The 23814-nt window shown below is 44.3% G+C and overlaps 1 protein-coding gene and 1 long non-coding RNA gene across 6 annotated transcripts in view; one reads left to right on the top strand and one right to left on the bottom strand.

Annotated features, from left to right (window-relative positions):
* Positions 1-23814, bottom strand: part of LOC129814002 (zinc finger protein 521-like) — a 164040-nt gene that overhangs the window by 31203 nt on the left and 109023 nt on the right. For 4 of the 5 annotated variants that reach the window (XM_055866720.1, XM_055866721.1, XM_055866722.1 and 1 more), the window contains exon 6: positions 8768-8899. In XM_055866720.1, coding sequence (XP_055722695.1) covers positions 8768-8899 — 132 coding nt within the window. The remainder of the gene's footprint in view (positions 1-8767; positions 8900-23814) is intronic. The other variant, XM_055866724.1, reaches the window with a different exon arrangement.
* LOC129814003 (uncharacterized) lies at positions 4714-7248 on the top strand. Its single transcript, XR_008753214.1, has 3 exons — positions 4714-5215; positions 5979-6464; positions 6592-7248. It is a non-coding gene; the product is annotated as an uncharacterized LOC129814003 (long non-coding RNA).

Below are 23814 nucleotides of genomic sequence, written 5' to 3'. Positions count from 1 at the left end.
GCTATGGTTATGGGTTATGGCACACTTTTAAAAACACAAGGACAAAAAGACAGAGATAGAGACAGCTTGCTGGATGTTATATTCACAACAGCCTTGTTTTATCCCAAGGTTAACTACAACATGAGAATATCCAACACTTTAACTATACAACTACTTTGTTCTAAAAGGCTACAATGATTGTGGCTTTGATTGTGTTTTTGATATATTTTTTAAAACTGAAAATAGGCTAGCAGACAATAGCTGTTTTTTAAAGCCATGGTTTTGTCTGTCTGCTCTGCATAGAAACAGATCAAACCAACAACAGTGAGTTATCAGTCTTGGACTGGGAGGCAGAGAAATCCCTACGACAAAAAAAAGCTTCAAGGCTGGGAGGCATCACTACAGACCCAGGTTTGATCCCTGGCTGTATCACAACCGGCCGTGATCGGGAGTCCCATAGGCCGGCGCACAATTGGCCCAGTGTCGTCCGGGTTAGGGGACTTTACAAGTAGGCCGTCATTGTAAATAAGAATTTGTTCTTCAATGACTTCCCTAGTTATAAATAAACACTTTCACCTGGGGGTTGGGTTCCAGATCCCACACCTGCCTACCTACAATACAGTACACAAGAGAGGTGTCAGGTGAGCTCCTCATATCATGATGTTAACATGTCTACAGACCTTGTTCATACATCAATATTCAGTGGGTTGAAGTCATTGGTACTTTTGTACCAATCCTTGAAACATATCCCTGGCAAATATGCATTCACAGCTTGATCATCAGAAAATGTAACACTATGAGTAAAAACACCCAGTGGGCTAATAGGGGAGTGTTGTCTAACTTTTTATTTAACTTTTATAATGCATTTTCCCCCAGGTTTACATTCACCTATTTGCAGGTTTTACTATATCATTTCTTCCATTCTAGACAAATGTCCTCATCTGCTTGCATGCACCTCCCCTATATCAAGGTGTTGTGGAGGTTCCATTATGCACTGCACTTTTCCAAACACTAACTATACCACATGCCAATATAGTCTACCAGTCTAACTGTCTATCCTGCCTTCTATCCACCTTTTATAATGACAATAGTGGTAGGTTGATCGTTTGTCCAGATCTGCAATATGCTAACTAACAATGATACCACACGTAAAATCATTCAAAGCTGCAACAATGTTCAGTTAAAAGCGGAGAGGCAGCTCCAAAAGCTCCCCTATTGATGTTGTTTAGGGACAATTATCTTACCTAGACTAGTCTACAACACTACATAGCAATGAGTAATTGCCTTATTGTTTTCAAGTGAGTACAAACTTCTACTCTAGGCTGTAAACTGCAGTGAAATTGTCATTTGAATAACGGTACAAAAGCCCTGTGATTTGAATATTTCATCCCATTAATTACATTTTTATCAGTTGTGGGTCTACTCTGGACAGTTTATAAGGCATATAAAGTCACAATACCAGGCCAGTCTGGCTGTATTTTAAGACCTGAGATGCGCTGTCTGTTGCGGATCATCATTCTCCTATGTCGTGCTATAATAATGTGGTCACATATGCTCCCAGCAGGCCCAGTTGTTAGGAAAGCGTCATGCGTGCTCTGCCTCCTCTCCGATCCGAGCAGCTATTCCTCGCGCACCTAGAACCTAACACTTCAATATAGCCTAAATATTTGTCATTTAACTTTTAAAATGGATTACCTTTTAGGGGAGACAGGTAGCATAACGTTAAGAGCGTTGGGCCAGTAACCAAAAGGTCGCTGGTTTGAATCCCTGAGCCGGCAAGGTGGAAAAATCTGCATTTCTGCACTTGAGCAAGGCAGTTAACCCCCAACAACACCTGCTCCCCAGACGCTAATGACATGGATGTCGATTAAGGCAGCCCCCTTCACTTCTCTGATTCAGAGGGGTTGGGTTCAATTCAGTTGAATGCATTCAGTTGTGCAACTGACTAGGTATCCCCTTTCCATAAACACAACGTTTTAATCTGATTAAGCTACTTCAAAAGTCTCCTGTAGGCTACATACGCACGTTAGTTCAAAATATAATTCAGGCATCCAACCTGTCCAGATTGTGGTGTTAAAAATGCAAACCATGATGTTGAAGCACCCAAAGTCAGTATGATTTGCTTATTGGTTGTGGTGCGTTGGCACAGAAACTGTTGGTGGATAATTTGTTGCACATATAATTATAAATACAACATCAAAATGTTGAAAATCTGATTTCCACCTAGCTGATCATTGTCTACAGCTGGCTCTGATCGTAGTGTGGGTCTAATGAAACAGGCCGGGAGAGCTGTGGTGGTCGGCGAACCCTCAATCTTCTGGCCCATAGCCTTGTGTGTAATCGACTGTGCCACAAAAGCATGCCGAAGTGGCAAAGCTGATATCCACATCTATAAACACAGCGTCACTAAAGTTATTGTTATTTGTGGTCGGAAACATTAATTTGAGTTAATTTTATGACGGGGAGGGTGCGCAAAAATGTTTTACAATACAAGGCGAGGTTTGTGCGAAAATATTTTTAACATTGGGGAAGTGGGCGCATTTTTTTATGACACTGAGTTTTGGCACATCGCGTTTAGAACTATCCCTATCAATGGCTACACAGGGCCATAGTAATAGCAGAGAGAGGAAGCAAGATACAGAGCAAGAAACCGAGAGGCAGAGAGGCATGGAAAGAGAGGGAGAGAGAGGGAGAGAGAGACAAGGAAAGAGAGGGAGAGGGAAAAAGCGAGAAAGAAAGACGGGGAATAGAGGGAGAGAGAGAGAGTGAGAAAACGAGTGCGTTCGAAAGAGAGCGAGCGAGTGTGAGAGAGAGCGAGGAATACGACTTTGTGGACTATTCTGGCTGTGTGAGTAGAGGCCGAATGAGTGAGCAGGTCTGGGGCTGGTCTGAGCTGAGGCGGCGGGGCAGAGGGGCCAAGGTCTCCTGGCTGTCGGGGATATTAAGCCCTCTGATTAGATCTCAGGGGCCTCCGCCATGGCAGACGTCTCCTTTACTACGGGCCCCAGCACGGGCCCCAACTCATCTTTATTTTGGCAGGGTGGACGGTCCTCTCTGCAGGCTGTCTCTCTTTCTCACTCTCTCTGAACATACATCACCAATACTAAGCTATTTGTGGGAGAAAAGTTGATCCTGCTTTTATTCTCCCTTTCATCTTTTTTATGTATTTATTTATCTGTTTTATTTACTTGTGTTTCACACCCAGGAGTTCATGATAGGACAGCTATAGATTTTCCGGCAACGTGAGTCAGTACTCTCAGATTGATGTAATTTCATTGTTAGTAATAAGCTTAATTTTAAGATGCTTTTTTAAAACTTTTGTTTGATACAACAACGGAAGAGACTGGCAGTTCATGGAAGGAATGAAAGGATGGACTACAGAAATCACTTTCTATTTCCAATAAAAGACAAAGAACATCTTGGAGTTTTGTGACTTTCATTCGCCTACTGTGACATAATGGGGGAACACCCACAACACTTTCTCCTGTTTTGTTTGTCTTAATATTCCCAATCACATTTTCCCTGGCAGCCCCTCGCAGCCACTCCTAAGGGTGCGGGAAGAGCAGACACTTCTAGCTGCAGGCTCCCCCACTTCTGAAACCTGTCAAAGCTGTCCTGGGAGAGTCAGCCTCACTCTATCTCATCATCCAGGGGCTTATGGACCTCTTTGCTCTCCTCTCCTCTCATCTCCTCTCCTCGCTTCCACTCCCATTTACCCTCCTTCCGTTCCCCAGCTTTCTTCCCCTTCTCCTCCCTCTCTCCATCCTTTCATCTTACATTCACAACTTGCGATTTGCAGAGCTGTACTGTAGCTTTCCCCAAAGTTGTCTTCTTCTTCTTCCTTTACTATATTACCTATGTTTTTCATTACCAGGTCCTATATGGTCTGTCCATTCTCCTGGTTTTGTAAATGGGATCTACCTCTACCAGACTAGAGTGTAATTGTGACCTGATTCAGGAAACTAGGCGTATGTCGCAAGTCACGAATTCACAGGAGAGACGTTTTTTGGCAGAAATGCCTTCTCGAACATGTGAACTTTCATGTGCCTTAATAACAAACTTTTATTTCATCATTAAATACGAATTAAGTTCTTAAATTACGAGCCTAGTTGGTTTAGCCAAAGAAAAAATTCTCTGGATATTTTGGAGGCATTTCTGAACATGGCGCCAATGTAAAGCGAGATTTGTGGATATAAATATGCACATTATCGAACAAAACATAAATGTATTGTGTAACATGATGTCATATAAGTGTCATCTGATGAAGATGTTCAAAGGTTAGTGATTAATTTTATCTCTATTTCTGGGTTTTGTGAAAGCTATCTTTGGCTGGAAAAAATGGCTGTGGTTTTTGGATTTGGTGGTGAGCTAACATAAATATATGTTGTGTTTTTGCTGTAAAACATTTAAGAAATCAGACACGATGGGTAGATTAACAAGATGTTTATCTTTCATTTGCTGTATTGGACTTGTTAATGTGTGAAAGTTAAATATAAAAAAAATATATTTTTGAATTTTGCGCGCTGCCTTTTCAGCGGAATGTTGGGGGGGGGTTTCCGCTAGCGGAACGCGTGTCCTAGAAAGGTTAATAACAAACTTTTATTCCATCATTAAATACGAATTAAGTTCTTAAATGACGAGCCTAGTTGGTTTAGCCAAAGAAAAAAGTAAGGAACCTTCCCACTAGCCATGATAATGTGTGGGCTGGACATGCCGAGAGATGAGTTTCAGATTGATCTGCAGTGTAGCATCTTGTGTCATTAAAATGAGCTTTTCGTTATGCGTAGATAATCCTTTCTACTGCAGTTTTTTCTAAAGATTTAATGTTAGCCATGGAGAACTACAGATATGTTGCTACTGCTCTCAATAACATTGCTGCCTTAAATTTATCAGGCGCTATCGACAAAAGTCAGTGGGAAAAAGTTGTAATGGACTACTTTCTGGAGGACGATCGTGCCATGCTGACTCTCTCTGAGTCTGAAAATGAATCAGACAATGAGGAAATCCCTGATTTAGGTCAAAACATTTTAATTGAGTCTTTAGTCTTCTCATGCCATTAATGGGGAAGAAACGGTGATCAACAGTATTGTTGTCACGGAAGAAGTTGACCTAGTTTTGAAATCAGTGGAACACAACGGGCTAAACAAGCTGTACAAACTAAACGGAAACGACACAGGACGTCTTATTTAATGAAAGGGGTTGCAGTCTGCCGTGAAGCTTTCATCCATGTACATGGGTAAGAATCTAGCTACAGTTTCAGATATTATACGTTTCTAATTTTGTCAGAAAGTTGTTTTCGTTTCAAGTTAAGGCTTGCTGTTAGCTAGCCAGCTGGAGTTCGATGGCTGGCTTACTAGCTAACCTTTTTGTTTAACTTTAGCTATGACAATCGGTTTGTATTGCTAGTAACGTTACTCTATGGATTGGTATTATAGTTTCTTTTTTAGCTAGCTAACGTTAACATGACATGTCTAAACAAAAGACCCTAAGTTAAAGCTTGCTGTTAGCTAGCTAACATTAGCTGAGGTTAGATGGCTGGCTTGCTAGCTAACATTAATTTACGTGTATGATTCGCTAGCCAGATGGAGTTCGATTGCTGGCTTGCTAGCTAACATTAACGTTGAACCTAATTTATTTGAATAACTTCAGCTATGACAATCGGTTTGTATTGCTAGTAATGTTACTCAATGGATTGGGATTATAGTTCATTTTTTAGCTACAGTAGCTAACATTAACGTGACATGTCTAAACAAAAGACCCAAAGTTAAAACTTGCTGTTAGCTAGCTAAAGTTAGCTGAGGTTAGATGGCTAGCTTGCTAGCTAACATTAATGTTGAACCTAATTTATTTGGTTAACTTTAATTATGACAATCGGTTTGTATTGCTAGTAACGTGTATGATTGAATTGTGTGTAATGTTAGTGATGTTTTCTCAGAATGCCATTTTGCATCTATTGTATAATAATGCTAAAATATTTGTATCTGGAACTTTTCTTTCAGTATCAGTAGAACACGCCTGACTCTCCTCCACCAGTCATACAAGGAGAATGGTCTAATGCCTCCCATCAAAAAGAGAGCTGGCCCAAGCAAGCAAAGGTAGCAGCTGAGTCATCACCTACGTGCTCCATTTCTTCACCAAGTACAGAGTTGGGGAAACACGTGTGGACCTGAATTGTGATAACTGCAGTGACCAAAACAAGAACAAGTTTGTGCTCTGGTACCTTCACTTCCTGATCCCAGGTCACACCAAGTTTGCCCACGACTGGTTATTCGGTCTCATCAAGCAGCGCTTCAGAAAGACCAGAGTGAACACTTTGTCTGAGATTGCTGGTGTTGTGAAAAGGACAGCACTGTGATAGGGGTCAACATCCCACAGCTGGTTGGACTGGAGGAACGTACGGTGCTGGTGGAAAGCTATGGCTGGGATAAACACCTGACTCCGTACTTCAGGCCGCTGCCACAGATCAAGCAGTACCAGCACTTCAGGTGAAAATATTTTTTTCATTACATTGTATGAGGTTATTCTTCTTATCTAAACTTGGGAGGTGAATTGACATTGTGCAGGGTTGTAATGTTTTCCGATTTTTTGTTGTTGTTATTCCCTATTTTACAGCCTCGATGCTCTGGAGCCTGGTGTTGTTGTCGCCAAGAAGCATTCTGACTGTCGGGCGCAACACTGACATTATTTCTCCCATAGATGGTCTGCCTGTATGAGCACCACCTGGACTGGACACAGCTGTCTGGTTTAATATAAGGAATTTGAAATGATTTATTCTTAAGTATGACAATTTAGTACTTTTTCCACCACTGGATGTGCCTGGGGGTTATAGCATTTCTTTCACATGACCCATCAATTTAGATAAGTGTGTCTGGGTAACCGTTATCTAATAATTATAAAATATCTGGACACTCTGTTTACCTGGAATTTTCCCTTATTGTAGGCTACTACCAGTATTAGTCTTAACTTTACTACACTACTCACTGTTTAGCACATGACTTCATGTGAATCCTTAAAGAGATGTGTGGGGCTGGCTTAAGAGGGTGTGAACAATGCTGAATGGGTGTAGTCAAAGGAGAGCTCTCCAGTAGGTACCACCACACTCAAAGGCCCTTTTCTCAAAACTGAGTTTACAAGTGTATCAACTTTCAAAGCAGAATTACTTTCCCATTGTTCCTCAAAAATGATGTGTATGATATACCATTTTGTAGCTCTGAGTCTCTACTTTTATCCAATGTAAAAATACTAAATAAATCAAATTTTACTACATAAGACCGAATCCAGGTGGTGAATAACTCAAATGAATAACTGCAAGTAATTTTGCCCCTCCGACACAGACATGCCTCTCCGGGTAAACTGGAAAATTTGGATACAGACTTGTATCACTGAGTCCATCTTAATGGGTATAAATGTTTTCAAGGACAGACTGGGTCTCACAGACAACTGCCCCCAACCCATTTCTCCCTATCCAGAAAATGCCTGAGGAGGCTAGTGTGATCTGAGTCTCAGCCTGTCCCCTCCCTCCTTTCTCAACAGTAGCAGGCCTTTCAGTCTCTCCATCCATACTCCCCATGGTCCACCACTTCCATCCACCCCCCCGTCCCCCGTCTCTGTGTGTCTGCTCTACCACCACTGTCCTGAGGGTGCTCTCTCTCTCTCTCTCTCTCTCTCTCTCTCTCTCTCGCTCACATTCTCATCCTCTCTCCCGCTCTCCTCTCTCTCTCTCCCTCTCTGCATCTCTCTCTCTCCTGCGCCTGCCGCCGTGATCGATATGGATGCAGAGGGAGAAGGGGGACCTGTCTGTCAAAGCAGCCTGTAGAAAATGAAGGCTCAGATGAAGAAAGCATGCTCTGTATATTAAACGGCCTGACCCGGCAGGGGGAGGGGGAGGGGGGGGGAATATCAATAAGCTGCTGCTAAAAGCGAGATAAGGCCAAACAGCAATGAGAGGAGATGGGTATGAGAGAAGGGGTGAATACTGAGAAAAAGCGAGAGAAACAAGCCAAATGAGTGAGCATCTGCTGGACAATGGGACAAGAGAAGAGCTGAACATGAAGAGGAGAAGAGCGGAGGAGTGAAAATATGAGACAAGTAAAATGATGAGACCTGATCAATTCTAAATATTAACTGATGAAAAAATACTGAGATAAAAACGAGTGAAGTGAGTAAACAGCTGAGGGATGGAAAAGAGTGAAAAATAACGAGTATAGCTAAAGAGCTGAGAGAGGGGGAAAAGAAAGAATGAGGAGAAGTTAACGACTTTGCAGATTTCATTATAGAGATAGTTAACCCTGTTGACACTGAAGGAGGGCGTTATCCTCTCCGGAGGAGTCCTGCATGGTCCTTCCACCTCCACGCACACAGACAGATGAGATCATTACAGCTATCAGCACCACCGACATCCACAATTAGCACTTCACTCTCCCTCCTTCACTCCCTTCATCCTCCCTTCCTCTTTATTCCACTCTAGCACACTCTCTCCCTCTCTATATACCCTCCCTCTTCCGCATCTCTCTCGCTCTCTCTCTGCCCTCTTCTACCCTCTATCCCTCTGCTCATGACAGGTCTTGATTTAGAGGCAATTTTAGTGAATATTAAGATGCACGCAACAAACTGCTTTCAGCTTTGGCTGACCTGACTTTCTGACCTTTTCATACTCATTTAGAAAACCATTTGCCATTTTAGACAAACAATGAGGTTTCTGAAAATTGCTTTGCATTGTAATGCAATTTTGTGGGTGGGGCTCTCTGAGGACACACGTGCAAGCACACACATGCACGCAGACACTCACCTGTGAAGCAGACAGGACACTTGAAGGTGCCGCCCATGCCCTCGAAGCTGTGCTCGATCAGGTGGCATTGGAGTTTGGCTGGCGAGTCGAACGACTGACTGCAGAGCTTACACTCATGGTTCAGGCCCTCTTCTAAGGAGAAAGAGACCACACAACACACAAAACAGCATAGTTAGAAGGGTGAATAATCTGAGTACAAATAGCAGAGAGGGATCCAGAATATACACTATCGTTCAAAAGTTTTGGGTCACTTAGAAATGTCCTTGTTTTTGAAAGAAAAGCACAGTTTTTGTCCATTAAAATAACATCAAATTGATCAGAAATACTGTGTAGACATTGTTAATGTTGTAAATGACTATTGTAGCTGGAAACGGCTGATTCTTTTATGGAATATCTACACAGGCATAAAGAGGCCCAATATCAGCAACCATCACTCCTGTGTTCCAATGGCACGTTGTGTTAGCTAATCCAAGTTATGGAATAGCCTTCATTTATCAGAACAAGAATAGACTGACGAGTTTCAGAAGAAAGTACTTTGTTTCTGGCCATTCTGAGCCTATAATCGAACCTACAAATTCTTATGCTCCAGACACTCAACTAGTCTAAAGAAGGCCAGTTTCATTTCTTCTTTAATCAGAACAACAGTTTTCAGCAGTGCTAACATAATTGCAAAAGGGTTTTCTGATGTTCAATTAGCCTTTTAAAATGATAAACTTCGATTAGCTAACACAACGTGCCATTGAAACACAGGAGTGATGGTTGCTGATAATGGGTCTCTGTACACCTACGGAGATATTCCATTAAAAATCTGCCGTTTCCAGCTACAATAGTCATTTCAACATTAACAATGTCTACACTGTATTTCTGATCAATTTGATGTTATTTTAATGGACCAAAAATGTGCTTTTCTTTCAAAAACAAGGACATTTCTAAGTGACCCCAAACTTTTGAATGGTAGTATATATTATCTATTTTCTCCTCCTTTCCCATTTAATTGAGCTCCAACACATTTGTGTCAAAGGCTCCTGCCTGTAATTTTCGTGGCTCATACAACAGTAATACAATGTGTGATCTAGACCCATCAGGCATAAATTGGATGTGTGGGGTGGGGCCTAATTGCACAGGCGAGGTCTTGCACTTTGAACATGGCAAGCATCGCTCTTTTTGATTGGCTAACACGCAAATTAATTTCTGTGGGCGACTTGGTGTGGGCAAATGGCTGTAGGGTGCAGTGCTACTGTAGCTTGATAAAGGGAAAGATGTAATGCATAAAAAACATGTAGGCTAATTTACAGATTAAAGTGGTAAATGTAAGAATAGCCAAGCGTGGGAACATATTAATTTTATAATCAACATTTAATGATAAACAATATGAGCAAGTGAGAATATTATAGATGTTTCAACATCTCAACATTTACACACTTCCCTTTTTTATCACCATGGCATTTTAACTGCTCTCTTTAACACAACTGTTGAATTCAATCTCATGGTTTTCAACCAAGATGAATAACCGTGTTTTCATGTTATTACTAATACATAAGTTATAATTAATACATGAAATGAGATATTGCTCATGGCAATGGCCAAAACAACTGTGAGTCTGCATCCATTCCCCTGTCACATTAGAATGTATGACACGTCTCTCCCTGACATTAGATTACCTCGGACCGATATTTCAGACCTTGATAGCTGAAATAAATGGCATTGGTTCAGACACTGAACCTTCCCTAATGCTCATTTGCTGCACAACGATCCGCTGACTCAGCATTCCACAGAACCGAGCTGCCCATCTCCTGAACTACACGCCAATAAAAACCCAGTGCACTCTGCTATCCATGCAGTTGGGCCTGTACTCTGTCAAAATCCCCTTGTCCCGTGAAGCATGGGTCCAGGCATGGGGCCAGCGAGAGGGGGGTGAAGGGGGATGGAAGGAGGGTCCCTGGGTGCCTATCCAGGGCCAGGGCCCATCCTTCAGTCTCTACAGCCCAATGCCCACAACATGGGCCCAGGGTACCAGACGCGGAAACACACAATTCACCTAACCAGCTGTGGCCATCCAAAGCCCTGGAGGATCAGAGTGGGGGGTTACCGGATGGGCCTTGGGAAAATCTGGCAACGCAACTCACAGATCTGGCAACGCAACTCATCTTAACAACAATGGCCTGAGATGAACGGGACAGATTCGTCCCAGATCCAACTAGATGCCAGTGTTTTAAAACCCCAGCCCACACACTGCCAGTGACTTTCCCATTTGTACTTTTATGGTCAATTGTTGTTCCGCTGCTCAAAGCACATATTAAACTACATGGGCTGGATCGCTCAACTAACAACATTTGGCAACGTTAGAAAAAAATGGGTAATTTCTGAAACCGGCAGCCGATTACAACAATCTTTGCAAAATAATGTTAATAAAGCATTTTAATACCAGGTTAAATGTTATTGGTTTAAATCTTTACAAGGGAAGTGTAGTCACTTAATAAGATGTGCTACAGTATAGTACAGTAACAGTACAGTATAGTAATAAAACAATTAGAGGTATCTGTACCTGTTTTTGTGACTTGCTGCCTACAGTATAATGGAGACCATCCACTGTATATCATGTAATACGATATAAAGTGACAATACAACCCAACGACCTGGGCTGTTCTAGGAGGGCAATGGGAAACGTGTTACACAGCATAGTGAGTCTATTCATTTATTATATACAGAGCATGTTTATGCTCTATATCACCATATGGCCAGCCCTCTTCTCCTTATAACCCTGTCAAGGAGAAACCTCTACTACGACCTCAAAACAAACATTTAAAGCTGGTCGTGTCTGAATGAGCTCACATGACAAGCTATTGTCTTACTGTGTGAGTCTGGCTTAGTGGCTTAGGTATGGATGGAAAGATTTTAAAAAGAATTTTATCACAGAAACCAGAGGAGTTGATTGTGTCCCCTGTAATTGTGCATTCCCCTTTGAAAGATGAGACATGGTGTGTGTGCACGTGTGTGCGTGCATATGTGTGTGCATAATTAGTGCATGTGTGTAAGATAGCGACAGAGTTCTTTGATCCCCATTCAACCTGGCCGTCTGTGTGTGTGTGTGTTCAGAGCACTCCATGCCTTTGCCCATATGTGCAGCCCTTGTTTGACCCTGGAGCACACTCCTGTTCCTTCAGAGACCTGACCTGCTTCATTATGCAGATAACTCTGCACCTGCCCAACCGTCTGACCTTGGGTGCATGTGTGTGTGTATTTGTGTGAGAGAGAGAGAGGTTTGCATATGTCTGTGAATCTAAGATACGTGATTGGTTGTTACTGCATGTGTGTGCATGAAGAGTGTGTGTAAGACAGTACAGTGCAAGTGGGATGACTCAGTGTGTGAGTGCACGAGTCTGTTCGGCACTGCCCGCCCCCGTAATGTAACTGTGTATAGGGGGACGGGTTTGTATGCGGCAGGGGAGCAGGGGTTGGATCACACTGGCAGCCTGTTCCTTAGTGAGAGTCAAGGGAGGAAGTCAGCCAGCGCGCCCCTATAGCTCCCTCATCGGGGTGAGGTCACTTCCTGTCGTTCCCCCAGCCTCCCCCAGGGCTGTCCAATCAGGACAGAGCATTCAGGAGCCCCCACCCTGGCCCGCTCTGCCCCGACTGGAGCAGACTCTGGATATAGTTACAGAGCCACTGGGGACTGGAAGCTCTCTCTCTATATATATATATTTCTCTCTCACCCCCCTCACCCTCCCTTCTCCCTCCACACTTGTGAGTGTTCTGCCTCCACTGCCACCACCCTGTCCCCCTGCACTCATAAGCGAAATCTTTTAGATGAGAGCTTTTCTGTTCCTGCTCCCTCTAAGCGTCCCTGACACCAGCAAAGTAAGTCCATCTGCATATCCACAGGGCATGGTGGCACGCCTAAGGTTCATGGTTTATGTATTTCACAGCTCCTGAAAAACACAAACATCTAATATCTTTCCCATGTGTAAGGAGAGACCGAGTAGGAAAACTCTTCCAAAAGGACAGCCTTTATTATTTCTTCTTGTGTTTACTCTTCAGCAACCAGGCTGAAGTTAATGTTCTGTTGAAGGTTGTTTGGGACACTGGGGTTTGTTTTCCTTTCGGTTTCGTCTGGATGTTCAAGTACAGCTTTGTATACACTGAGAGTACAAAACATTAATAACATCTTCCTAATATTGAGTTGCCCTCAGAACAGCCTCAATTAGTCGGGGCATGGGCTCTACAAAGTGTCAAAAGCGTTCCACAGGGATGCTGGCCCAATGTTGACTCCAATGCTTCCCATTGTTGTGTCAAGTTGGCTGGATGTCCTTTGGGTGGTGGGCCATTCGTTGCAGTTCTTCACACAAACCGGTGTGCCTGGCACCTACTACCATACCCCGTTCAAAGGTACTTAAATTGTTTGTCTTGCCCATTCACCCTCTGAATGACACACATACACAATCCATGTCTCAATTGTCTCAAGGCTTAAAATTCCTTATTTTTCCTGTCTCCTTCCCTTCACTGACTGAAGTGGATATAACAAGTGATATCAATAAGGGATCATAGCTTTCACTGGTCAGTCTATGTCATGGAAAGAGCAGGTGTTCTTAATGTTTTGTAAACTCAGTATATAGTAGAGTATGTATGTAGAGTAGGTTTGAGTAAGAGTGTGAATCTCTGTGTGTGTGCAGTACAGTATGTGTGAGGATTTAGTGTGGCTATAGTGCACACCAGTGAATACAGTTACTGAAAGACGCTACTGATATTTCTCAAATAATCTCAGGTATTGGGTATTCTCAAAAATTTGACCAAAATTAAGTATGTTCCACTACAGGGCTTAATTCAAATATATATCCTAGCCAAGTCCCCTCCTCATCCCCTACCCCTTACATACTACCCACTACCTACCCTATATTAACAATTCTGCTTCAGAGCAGGTCCAGTGAAAAGGGGAATTCAGGATCACTTCATAGTAATCTGATAGTTAGATTTACACTTCTCTCTGTCGCACAGTGAATCTTACTCACAAGCTCCCTCTTAAAGGAACCAAGTCCACCCACTTCTCAAAATCAGCCAGCAACCTCTAACAAATTTGTGGAGACAAAACAAAAGATGTCAACCAAAGACATTAATGAAGGCCATTTTCATCAGGTGAGAATAATTAGAAAACAGTAGTCATAGAAAAGGAATTGGAAACACGGTAGACTAAACAAACTACAATCGGGGTCAAGTCAAGGTTGAGGTCACACTCAGAATGCAGTCTCTCAACAAGGTATTGTTTGTGCTCAATCAGGTCTAAAGATGATAGGCTTCAGACTGCAATACGGTGTACTATAGGTCACAGAAAACACACCAAGAAACATCTGAGGAAATTGCCAGGCATAAAAACCCAGAGTAGTCCACAGCTGTTTCTGAAAGACTCAGTTACATATCCTGCATTCAGACATCTTTCAACTTACGCACTCTCTGAAATGCTACTTGTGACTGCAATACTTTTTGAAATTGTGAGAAGGTGAGAGAAGGATATAATTTGGGTTTTTAGAGGACATACTAGTATATAGAGTAAAGCTATGGTGTTGTGTGTATGGTGGCAGAGTTGAGTAGACAGCTCTGGGGCTGTAAACAGTAGGTGGGTTTACTTGGCTCTACATCTCCATGGGAACTATCCATTAACAGATAATGGGGGAAAATCTGAGTGATTAAGGCCCGGGGAATTATGGGTGAATACAAATACATTTCCGTGCGGTGGAGTGAGTGTGTATGTGTGTTCTCTGGAGATATAGAACCACTTCTCATGTGGAACTCGGTTCATTTTAGAGATACTAGAAGGCCCATTAGTGCGTTGAGAAGAGAAAGGGGGCGGGATATGGATGTAGCTGGTAGATGGGAACTACTGTAGCTAGCGCACGGGAACCAGGCTCCCCCTGGACCAAGGCTGATTGGCTCCCCGTGAACCTAGGCTGATTGGAGAACTGGCACCTGGAGGGGAATATACCTAATATTTATATCCTGCCTTCTCAGTTTAAAGAGGAGGACATGCCATTATGAACAACATTGTAGAATAAAACTTAATTTAAACGTCCTGAACATCACCCTCATTACTATACAGGTATGATGATAATGATGCTCTAGTATGGTCAAATTCTAGCTAATATCCTCATTAAGACTGATAAAACTACCTTTATAGCAGCTATATACAAGAAGAATAGAGGAGAGCTGTGTAGCAGAGAAGTGTACCCATGTCAAAACAAGGAGAAGACATGACTTGAAGTGAGAGTATAAGGGAATCGGGACAATCACAAGGAGAGAACAGGAAGTGAAAACCAATGTGCCACAGACAGACAGAAAGAAAAACCCCAATGTCAGGGTCCCACGCTTGTGCCATGACTGTGTGACTTTTACTTCAAACCTCCAGAGTGAACTGAACTAAGGGGTGAGGTTGTCGGGTGACAGTGGTGGCGACGACCTTACAAGCGAGTTGCCGCTGGCGACTGGGGGTGGGCGGGATATAGTTCTACGTCCCAAATGGGAATAGGGTGTGATTTGGGACGCAGCCTAAGTCTCTGGGAGATTGTCAGGCCTGATACATGGCTGAACTTGAACCTGGACGCACAGTGGCGCACAGTCAACAGCTCAGGGTGTAAGTGCTAATCAGAGCACAGCTAGTCTTATGCTAGCCACTTTCTCGCTCTCTTTCTCTCTCTACACCGCCGGAATTATCCGTCTCACACCATCCCCTAGCGGCCAGGTTGACTAGGTCACAGGCACCTTCTAACTGCCAAACTGGTATTGAGATAAACAAGCGTAAGGCCTGAAGACAGTATAAAAGGCGTAGCCAACTAGAACACCTTGAAGAAGACAGCACACTGTAATATCTGGGTTATTTGTGAGCTATAAGGTGTATGTTCTATTTCAAAGCCTCTTTATGGGTTATGCACAGTAGACAGTAGACCTATACAATGCATAAAAAGTGTTGCTAAATAGTCACTAAAAGACAAACTTATCAACATGGTAAAATACATACAGTATGAGCTAATAGTCAGTCTGCCATCAAGATGGCTAATATGAGGTAAGTAATAAGAAGATCAAAACAATGGACGTGGCATTTTTCTCTCTAGCTAATCAGTACTCAGCTGAAGTTAAGGATGCTGCTGTAGGGAAGTGTGCACTACACTCAAACAGTGAAACCAGAGAAGAGTTGGTGTTTACACACTACTTAGGTAGTATACGATCTTCTGACTGTCTGCCATTTTGTTGCTTAATAGCTACAGTTAAAGCAAGAAGACACACTGGTTATAACTCAAATGAATAGTTGGTAGGTCTTTGGGGCTGCAGTTCACCAAAATGCACACACAAAACCCCCACCATAGCAAAGGGGAGAGCAGAGCAGAAGACTTGTTAACGAATTATGTGTAGGCACTGCAGCTTGAGGCCAGGTATGGAGGTCCATCGGGGCCAAACAGTGCAGGCTGGCTGCTGAGATGGATGGTATTGGAGCATTAGACCCCCTGCAGCCATACAAACACAATTCTGCAGTCAACTGCTCTCATTTACTTCATCCATGCCCCATTCTAAACTAATGGGGCCTTTTCTTGTTGGGGGAAAATAAAGGTCAAATGACTATAGCCCTGCTATTTCACAGCACAAAAAGACTCTGACTGGCACTCAATGCAACCTGCGGCCGAAAGAAAGAGAAAAAAAACAGAAGTGAATCAGACAAAAAAGCAGGCAAAGAAGCACAAGTAAGGGAGGTAGAGCAGGGACAACTCTAACAAGAATCTGTCTTTCTGCCCATGAAAAGAGTAAGTGGCCTAAATGTAAAAAGTTAATTATGACACACTTGCAAGGGCCTTTCTTCGCTATTCACATGGTGGCAGCTGCGTTGTGCAGGCTGAGGATTGCATGGCTCTATGGTGTCTGTCCACAGCCCATCCACACAAAGAAGCAGGAGGGAGGATAGATGGCTGGAGAGCGGGGAGAGATGGAGAAAGGTCCCTTGGCTGGTCTCGCGGCATGGAGCACTGTACAATTAGCCAGCCCCTGCGTTCTGCTGGCTTATAATTATCAGTGCTCTCTTTAATTGACTCCCTTAGCCTGGTGCAGAGGGACCCCACAACCTCCTCCCTTCAATACAACCCCCCCCCCCCCCCCCCCCCCCCCACACACCCCTCCGCTCAGCGCAGACCACGGAGCATCGAGCACCACGCCGGGCTCTCCAAAGTCATTTATAAAAGCGCTCATATTTTCAACACAAAAAAGAGAGGGGAACATTTGGTGAGAGAGAATTCATCATCAGGTATCTAGAGGTTTTCCTTAATAGAAAAGCAGAGTCCCACTGAGCGCGCTCCTTGTAGCGGCCAGCCACGCATGCTCAAGACCAGCAAGCCACCGTTCGCAGCGGGTCAGCCAGACATTAGCATAATTTTATATAACACAGCCACGCTGGAAATTTAATACATCTCAGCAAATATGAGACAGGCATTTTGCATAATGTTTTTAATTATTTTCTGTGAGCGACATACCTACCTGTCTATACACTCTTAGAAAAAAAGGTGCTATCGGCTGTCCTCATAGGAGAACCCTTTCAAGAACCCTTTTTGATTGTCGGTAGAACCCTTTTGGGTTCAATGTAGAACCCTCTCCAGAAAAGGTTCAACATTCTCTTATGGGGACAGCCACCTTTTGGAAACCTTTTTTCTAAGAGTGTAGTCCAGTTTATTCTCTAGTCTCTCCTTGTCCCTCCTCTCCACGTCGATCTCCTGTCCTGTTTTTCTCTCTCTCTCTCTCCCTTGCTCCCTCTCTCCCCCGTTCTCACCCCATGGTGCTGATCTCACTAGGAGAAGAGAAGTTCATTACCGCAGCTAAATCAGAATTAGTCCCTTCATTTTGACAGGGCGAACTTCATTAGAAAGGCCCTTCCTTAATCCAGCCGGGAAGACTGATGAATCTACATGGGGCCCATCATTTGCTTCAGACAGCATATTCAGCTACTTCCTAGTCAGAGGAGGCTGGTGGAAGGAGCTATAGGAGGACAGGCTCATTGTAATAACTCTAATGGAATCAATTGAATGGTACCAAACACATCAAACAAATGGAAACAAGGTGTTTGACTCCGTTCCATTGATTCCATTTCAGCCATTACAATAAGCCTGTACACATATAGCTTCTCCCACCAGCCTCCTGTTTCCTCCTCCTTTCCTTTTCCCTCTCCTCCCTTCTACCTTGCCTTATGCATTTACACTTACATTTTTATTAGATCAAGAGCAAGAACCTGAGAGAGGAACTTGAGTTAGGAAAACACCTGCATATAATGAAGTAATGGGAGCAGAGAGGGTGTAAAGAGAGAGGGAGTTATGCTGTTTGAAACGTCCCGTCTCCCCAACAGACCTTGGAGCCTCTGGGGCTGAACGACTACAGTATGGCTGGGTTGGTTGGCGGACACTCAAATACAGAACAGACAGTGGACTCAGTTGGTTTGTTCAAATATGAACTAAAAGTCTACAAGGCCACGTACACATGAGAGAGAGATATAGAGAAGTAAAATTGATATCCACTATGTCTGTGTTTTTGGGTGAAAGTGGAATCCTGTCACATTTTGTCCCAAAACCCCAACAATAGCATACAGTTCTATAAGCCTGTGTTGCGTTTGACACACACCATCCACCTCTGCAGTTCAACAGAATCAACACACCACCTCAAAATCCAGAGACGTGGATGAGGCCAGTCAGGCCCTGACTGGCATCCACTGTGTCATCACTGCCTGTTGACTGGTGTCAAGCAGATGTGGCACTTGAAATGGCAGTTACTCTCGCTACGCCCCCCCCCCCCCCCCCCACCTGCCAGGCCTCCCTCCCCCAAGCTGTGCCCCTGGAGAGCTCAAGAGCTCTGAGCTGGGGCACCCCCCTTTGCCATCCCTTGTCTAATACACAGTCTCTCGGAGTGGCAATAACATGTGCACGCACGCACACACACACACACACACACACTCATGCACCCACACACATAAAATCACACAGACACACATACACAAGTCGACAAGCCATTGAAGGAAAGCACTTCACACATAATTTATATTCTCACTCATCTACATAAAGATTGAATATATGATAAACAAAGAGATACCATGAATTGAGTCAATATATGTTAAAATTCAAATGTGCATCATCTGGGACACGGCTCAGCTTGTGTGCCTCTGGTCTCCTCTGCAGCCACTGACTGCACCTGACTTCCGTTGCCATAGTTTCCATTATCTGAACCCATCGGAATCAAATGAAAGGACAGAAAAGGACACACAAGAAGATGACTCACTAATCCAATAAATAAAAGGGTGCCTACTAGATGTCATAACCCCAAGAATAGCACCGTTGCACCATAGCATTGTTCCATATGAAGAGACTCCATATATTAATAAACATGATTAAACCAGATCCGGCCTGTTTTTTTCTCTCCAGTCCGGCATCAGAGTAGGATTTCCCAGAGGCCTACTAGTCTATCTGTCCAAGTCTTCCATCCCTCCATACCCATACCATATTTCTGTCTATTTTTCCTCCTCCTCGGTCGATTCTCTGAAGCATACGTGGAGCTGTAAACGATTGAGTCCGCTCTCAAATCACACAGACGTCCTGAAATAGTTGACAGGCCCCGGAGGGGCTAAAGATCACTGCAGAGGAAGCCACAGAGGCCTTCTTGTCAGAACAGACTCAGGGCTTTTTCAGGGCCAGGGGTGATGGGGTGAGGGGGGTGAGCGAAGCCAGGGGGGGAGAGCCAGAGAGCCTCAGAGCCACAGACATGACATACATTTTATTACACTTAAACCAACTGTGGGTTCAACTCAGAAATCTAGGATTTGCATTGGAGTCTCAGAGGAAAAAGTAAGGAGTAAGTGGAGGTGGGAGGAGTGACTTTTAAAAAGATCACACTGGTGATGTGGACAAAGAAAAAGGAGGCAGTGGACTAATTGCTTAGGGGGTTTGTCTGAATATTTGTTGTGCTAAGTTATTTTGTTTAAAGCTCATGGCTTGTGCCTATTGAGATGAAGATATTCTAAATATACAAAAGTATCAAATTAGTGGATTCGGCTATTTCAGCCACACCCGTTGCTGTGTGCTAAAATCGAGCACATGTCCATGCAATCTCCATAGACAAACATTGGCAGTAGAATGGCCTTATTAAAGAGGTCAGTGGCTTTCAACGTGGCACTGTCATAAGTCAGTTTGCCAACTGTAAGTGCTGTTATTGTGAAGTGGAAATGTCTAGGAGCAACCATGGCTCAACCTCGAAGTGATAGGCCACACAAGCGCACAGAACGGGACCGCCGAGTGCAGAAGCCTGTAGCATATAAAAATCGTCTGTCCTCTGTTGTAATAATCCCAAACGAGTTCCAAACTGCCTCTGGAAGCAACGTTAGCACAAGAACTGTTCGTCGGTAGCTTCATGAAATGGGTTTCCATGGCCAAGCAGCCGCACACAAGCCTCAGATCACCATGCTCAAATGCCAAGCGTCGGCTGGAGTGGTCTAAAGCTCATCGCCATTGGACTCTGGAACAGTGGAAAAGCGTTCTCTGGAGTGATGAATCAAGCTTCACCATCTGGAAGTCCGACGGACGAATCTGGGTTTGGTGGATGCCAGGAGAATGCTATCTGCCCCAATGCATATTGCCAATGGTCAACTTTGGTGGAGGAGGAATAATGGTCTGGGGCTGTTTTTCATGGTTCGGGCTAGGCCCCTTAGTTCAAGTGAAGGGAAATCTTAAGGCTACAGCATACAATGGCATTCTAGACTATTCTGTGCTTCCAACATTGTGGCAACAGTTTGGGGAAAGGTCTTTCCTGTTTCAGCATGACAATGCCCCATGCACAAAGCGAGGTCCATACAGAATTGGTTTGTCGAGATTAGTGTGGAAGAACTTGACTAGCCTGCACAGAGCCCTGACCTCAACCTCATCGAACACCTTTGGAATGAATTGGAACTGTGAGCCAGGCCTAATCGCCCAACATCAATGCTCAACCTCACTAATGCTCTTGCGGCTGAATGGAAACAAGTCCACACAGCATTATTCCAACATCTAGTGGAAGGCCTTCCCAGAAGAGTGGAGGCTGTTATACTAAAGCAGCAATGGTGGGACCAACTCCATATTAATGTCCATGATTTTGGAATGAGATGTTTGACAAACAGGTGTCCACATACCTTTGGTCATGTTGTTTATATCCATTTTGAAGATCAATGAAAAGCATTCCTATGATTAGCATATATGATATGGCGCAGTGCACTACATTTCAATATCGCCATTTTTTATATCCACTCTCATACCACCATGTTCAGTATAATACTTTAAGAAAGCTCTACTCTTGACCATTTCCACCCATTCTGAAAGAGACCTCCCATCAGGAGCCCAAAGGAGCCTAGAGACCCTCCTCATCTATACTCCCTAGCCAACCTCCCCATCCACACTCCTCATTCATCAGCCCTGCTCCTCATCCAAATTCCTCAGCCCTGCTCCTTGTCCAACCTCCTCAGCCCTGCTCCTCGTCCAACCTCCTCAGCCCCGCTCCTCGTCCCACCTCCTCAGTCCTGCTCCTCATCCAACCCCCTCAGCCCTGCTCCTCATCCAACTTCCTCAGCCCTGCTCCTCGTCCAACTTCCTCATCCAAGCTCCCCATCCACACTCCTCATCCAAGCCCCTTAACTCTACTCCCCAGCCCCTCTCCTCATCCCCAGCCTAGTCCACTTCTCATCCAACCTCCTCAGCCCTGTTCAGCACCTCTGCCAAGCATCTTATCCCCACACCTCCTCTTGTTCACTCCCCAGCCTCTTCTCCTCAGCTTTGCTCTCTGTGTTCACTGTTCTCTGATCACTTTGTTTAGTTCCTCCCAGTAAACACAACAGCCTTGGTAGGGCCTGAGAGGAGGATAAGAGGATAGGAGAGAAACGGCTCTTATCCCAGACATGCCCAGAGTGGTCTTTTCAGCGAGAGTGAGAGAGCAAAGAGAGACAGAGAGACAGTCCATAGCCTTGGAGAGAGACCACTTGTCCATTAAGACTGTCAGAGGATGCTCCTTGAATACAATAGGCCATATCTCTGAAGAGGTCTTCAGAGAGCACACTGTCTGGGGCTGCTGGGGGTTAGAGGAGAGGGGAGCACTATACGAAGCTACTAGCCAACCATACTGTACACAGGGTCAAGCTGAATCTGCTCTCTGGCTTATCTCAGTCAGATAGATAGTCTGGCTACTATAACTTTGTTTGGAGGAAAAGCCCATCTCCTATCGTTCTCTAGTCATAGAGTTCCTATAAACAGACTCTATTGGGTAACACTGCATTCTGTGAAATAGCATTTACTATCTAGCGTGCTTTGGTTTACAAAGGATCTCTTGCTAGTGTTCAATTCCTTAGAGTATTATTAGAAAGGCTATAGAATTACAAAACACTATTGTTATCACGCACGGGGGTACCCTTGTTCATTACACTGCTATGAAGTCGAGGATTTACAATGATTCTATCAGTTCGGTTGAGCTTTTTTACTATTTCCTTCCAGCTGTCAGAAGATGTACTGTACAAGATCACAAAACACCTTCAAACAGACTTCTGATATAATATCTGATATGTCTTCAAAACCCATTGGCAGCCATTGCTTGATTCCCCCATTGCTTTGCGGCAGGATTAAGGAAGTCGACAGAGAAACTTTTCATTTTCCTTAACCGGTTGCTACATGTGACATCAGAGTGCATGAGAATGTAACAGAATGGTATTGTCCAGGGGAGGGAACCTTGGTCTATCCATCAGCACATCCTTGGTGGGACAGAGAAGATTAAAACACTCTGTGTCTGACTGACAGGCTCAGCACAGCTTCTAGGAAGATGACAGCTCTCTAAATCACACAAAAAGGCAACTAGTCCAATTTTACCTCTGACTACAACACCAACCGAGAACCAACCCCTCTGTCAAAACCCACAAAATAATAACCCCCCCCCCAACAGAGTTTAGATGAATAACAATAGGGAGGAGAGAGACAAAAGGGCTGAGAAGGCGCCATCTCCCTCTGGTGCACACCAACAGCAGGAGCCTGTGGGATTGTAACACTTTCAAACATTTCTGTTACTTTCTCAGAACATGTCTGATGCCGCGGCTCCGATGTGATGTGGTGTGGTGTGTGTTGCTTCCTCATGCAGCAGTCTCATAGTCCCACTGTACCACCGTACAACCGACTTGGCAACTCTGGCAAGCTCTGGTTACCCAGAAAAACATCACACACTCCTCACAGACTACACTTGCCATTTGTCATGACAAGATGAGGGGGAGAGAGAGAGGGGGAGAGAGAGGGAGAGAGAGAGAGAGAGAGTGAGAGTGAGAGAGAGAATGTGATCAATGTGTGAAATAGTATCTGAGAAAATATAATTTAGTATTCTGAGTTTGTTGTGTTTTAAGGAGGAAAGGATGGGGGGGTACCTGTCGTTGTCACGTTGTGTAGAGAACGGGGGCAGGATCGTGCCCTAAATGATTAACTGAAAACTGAATCTTTTACATTGGCGTCAGCAATTCAGCCAGGCGCCCTTATGGGGGAATTACTTTCTGTGTGTTTTTATTGAAGCCTGTGCCGAGTGGGCCCAAAAGCTCTGACAGGGGGCCCCCGCGGGCACTTGTCTTCACCTGCAAATCATAAGATGGAGAGATGAAGCTCCCTCTGTGTTCTCAATTATACCCCTCAACACCCCCTCACGTGCATGCACACACACACACACACACACACACACACACACACACACACACACACACACACACACACACACACACACACACACACACACACACACACACACACACACACACACACACACACACAACCCCAGCCCTCCCCGCCCAAAAACTAAGAGAGAGGCAGAGAAGAAAAGCCTTCAGTAATACAGTCCCGGCGGAGGGCTCCTCGATCGTCGGGGCTCAGCTCAGCTCGAAGCAGAGCAGCGGGTGCTAGCTGCTGGAACAGCTGACAGGCTCTATCCGACCGTTGGCCCCGGCAGCCCCGTCCCCCACGGCCTGTCAGAGCTCGCTCTACAGCGTGACGGTTAGTTGC

This window comes from Salvelinus fontinalis, chromosome 17 (genome assembly GCF_029448725.1).
Source record: "Salvelinus fontinalis isolate EN_2023a chromosome 17, ASM2944872v1, whole genome shotgun sequence".
Classification (NCBI taxonomy): domain Eukaryota; kingdom Metazoa; phylum Chordata; class Actinopteri; order Salmoniformes; family Salmonidae; genus Salvelinus; species Salvelinus fontinalis.
The sequence above is the reverse complement of the archived record's forward strand: the minus strand, read 5'-3'. Positions and strand labels throughout refer to the sequence as shown.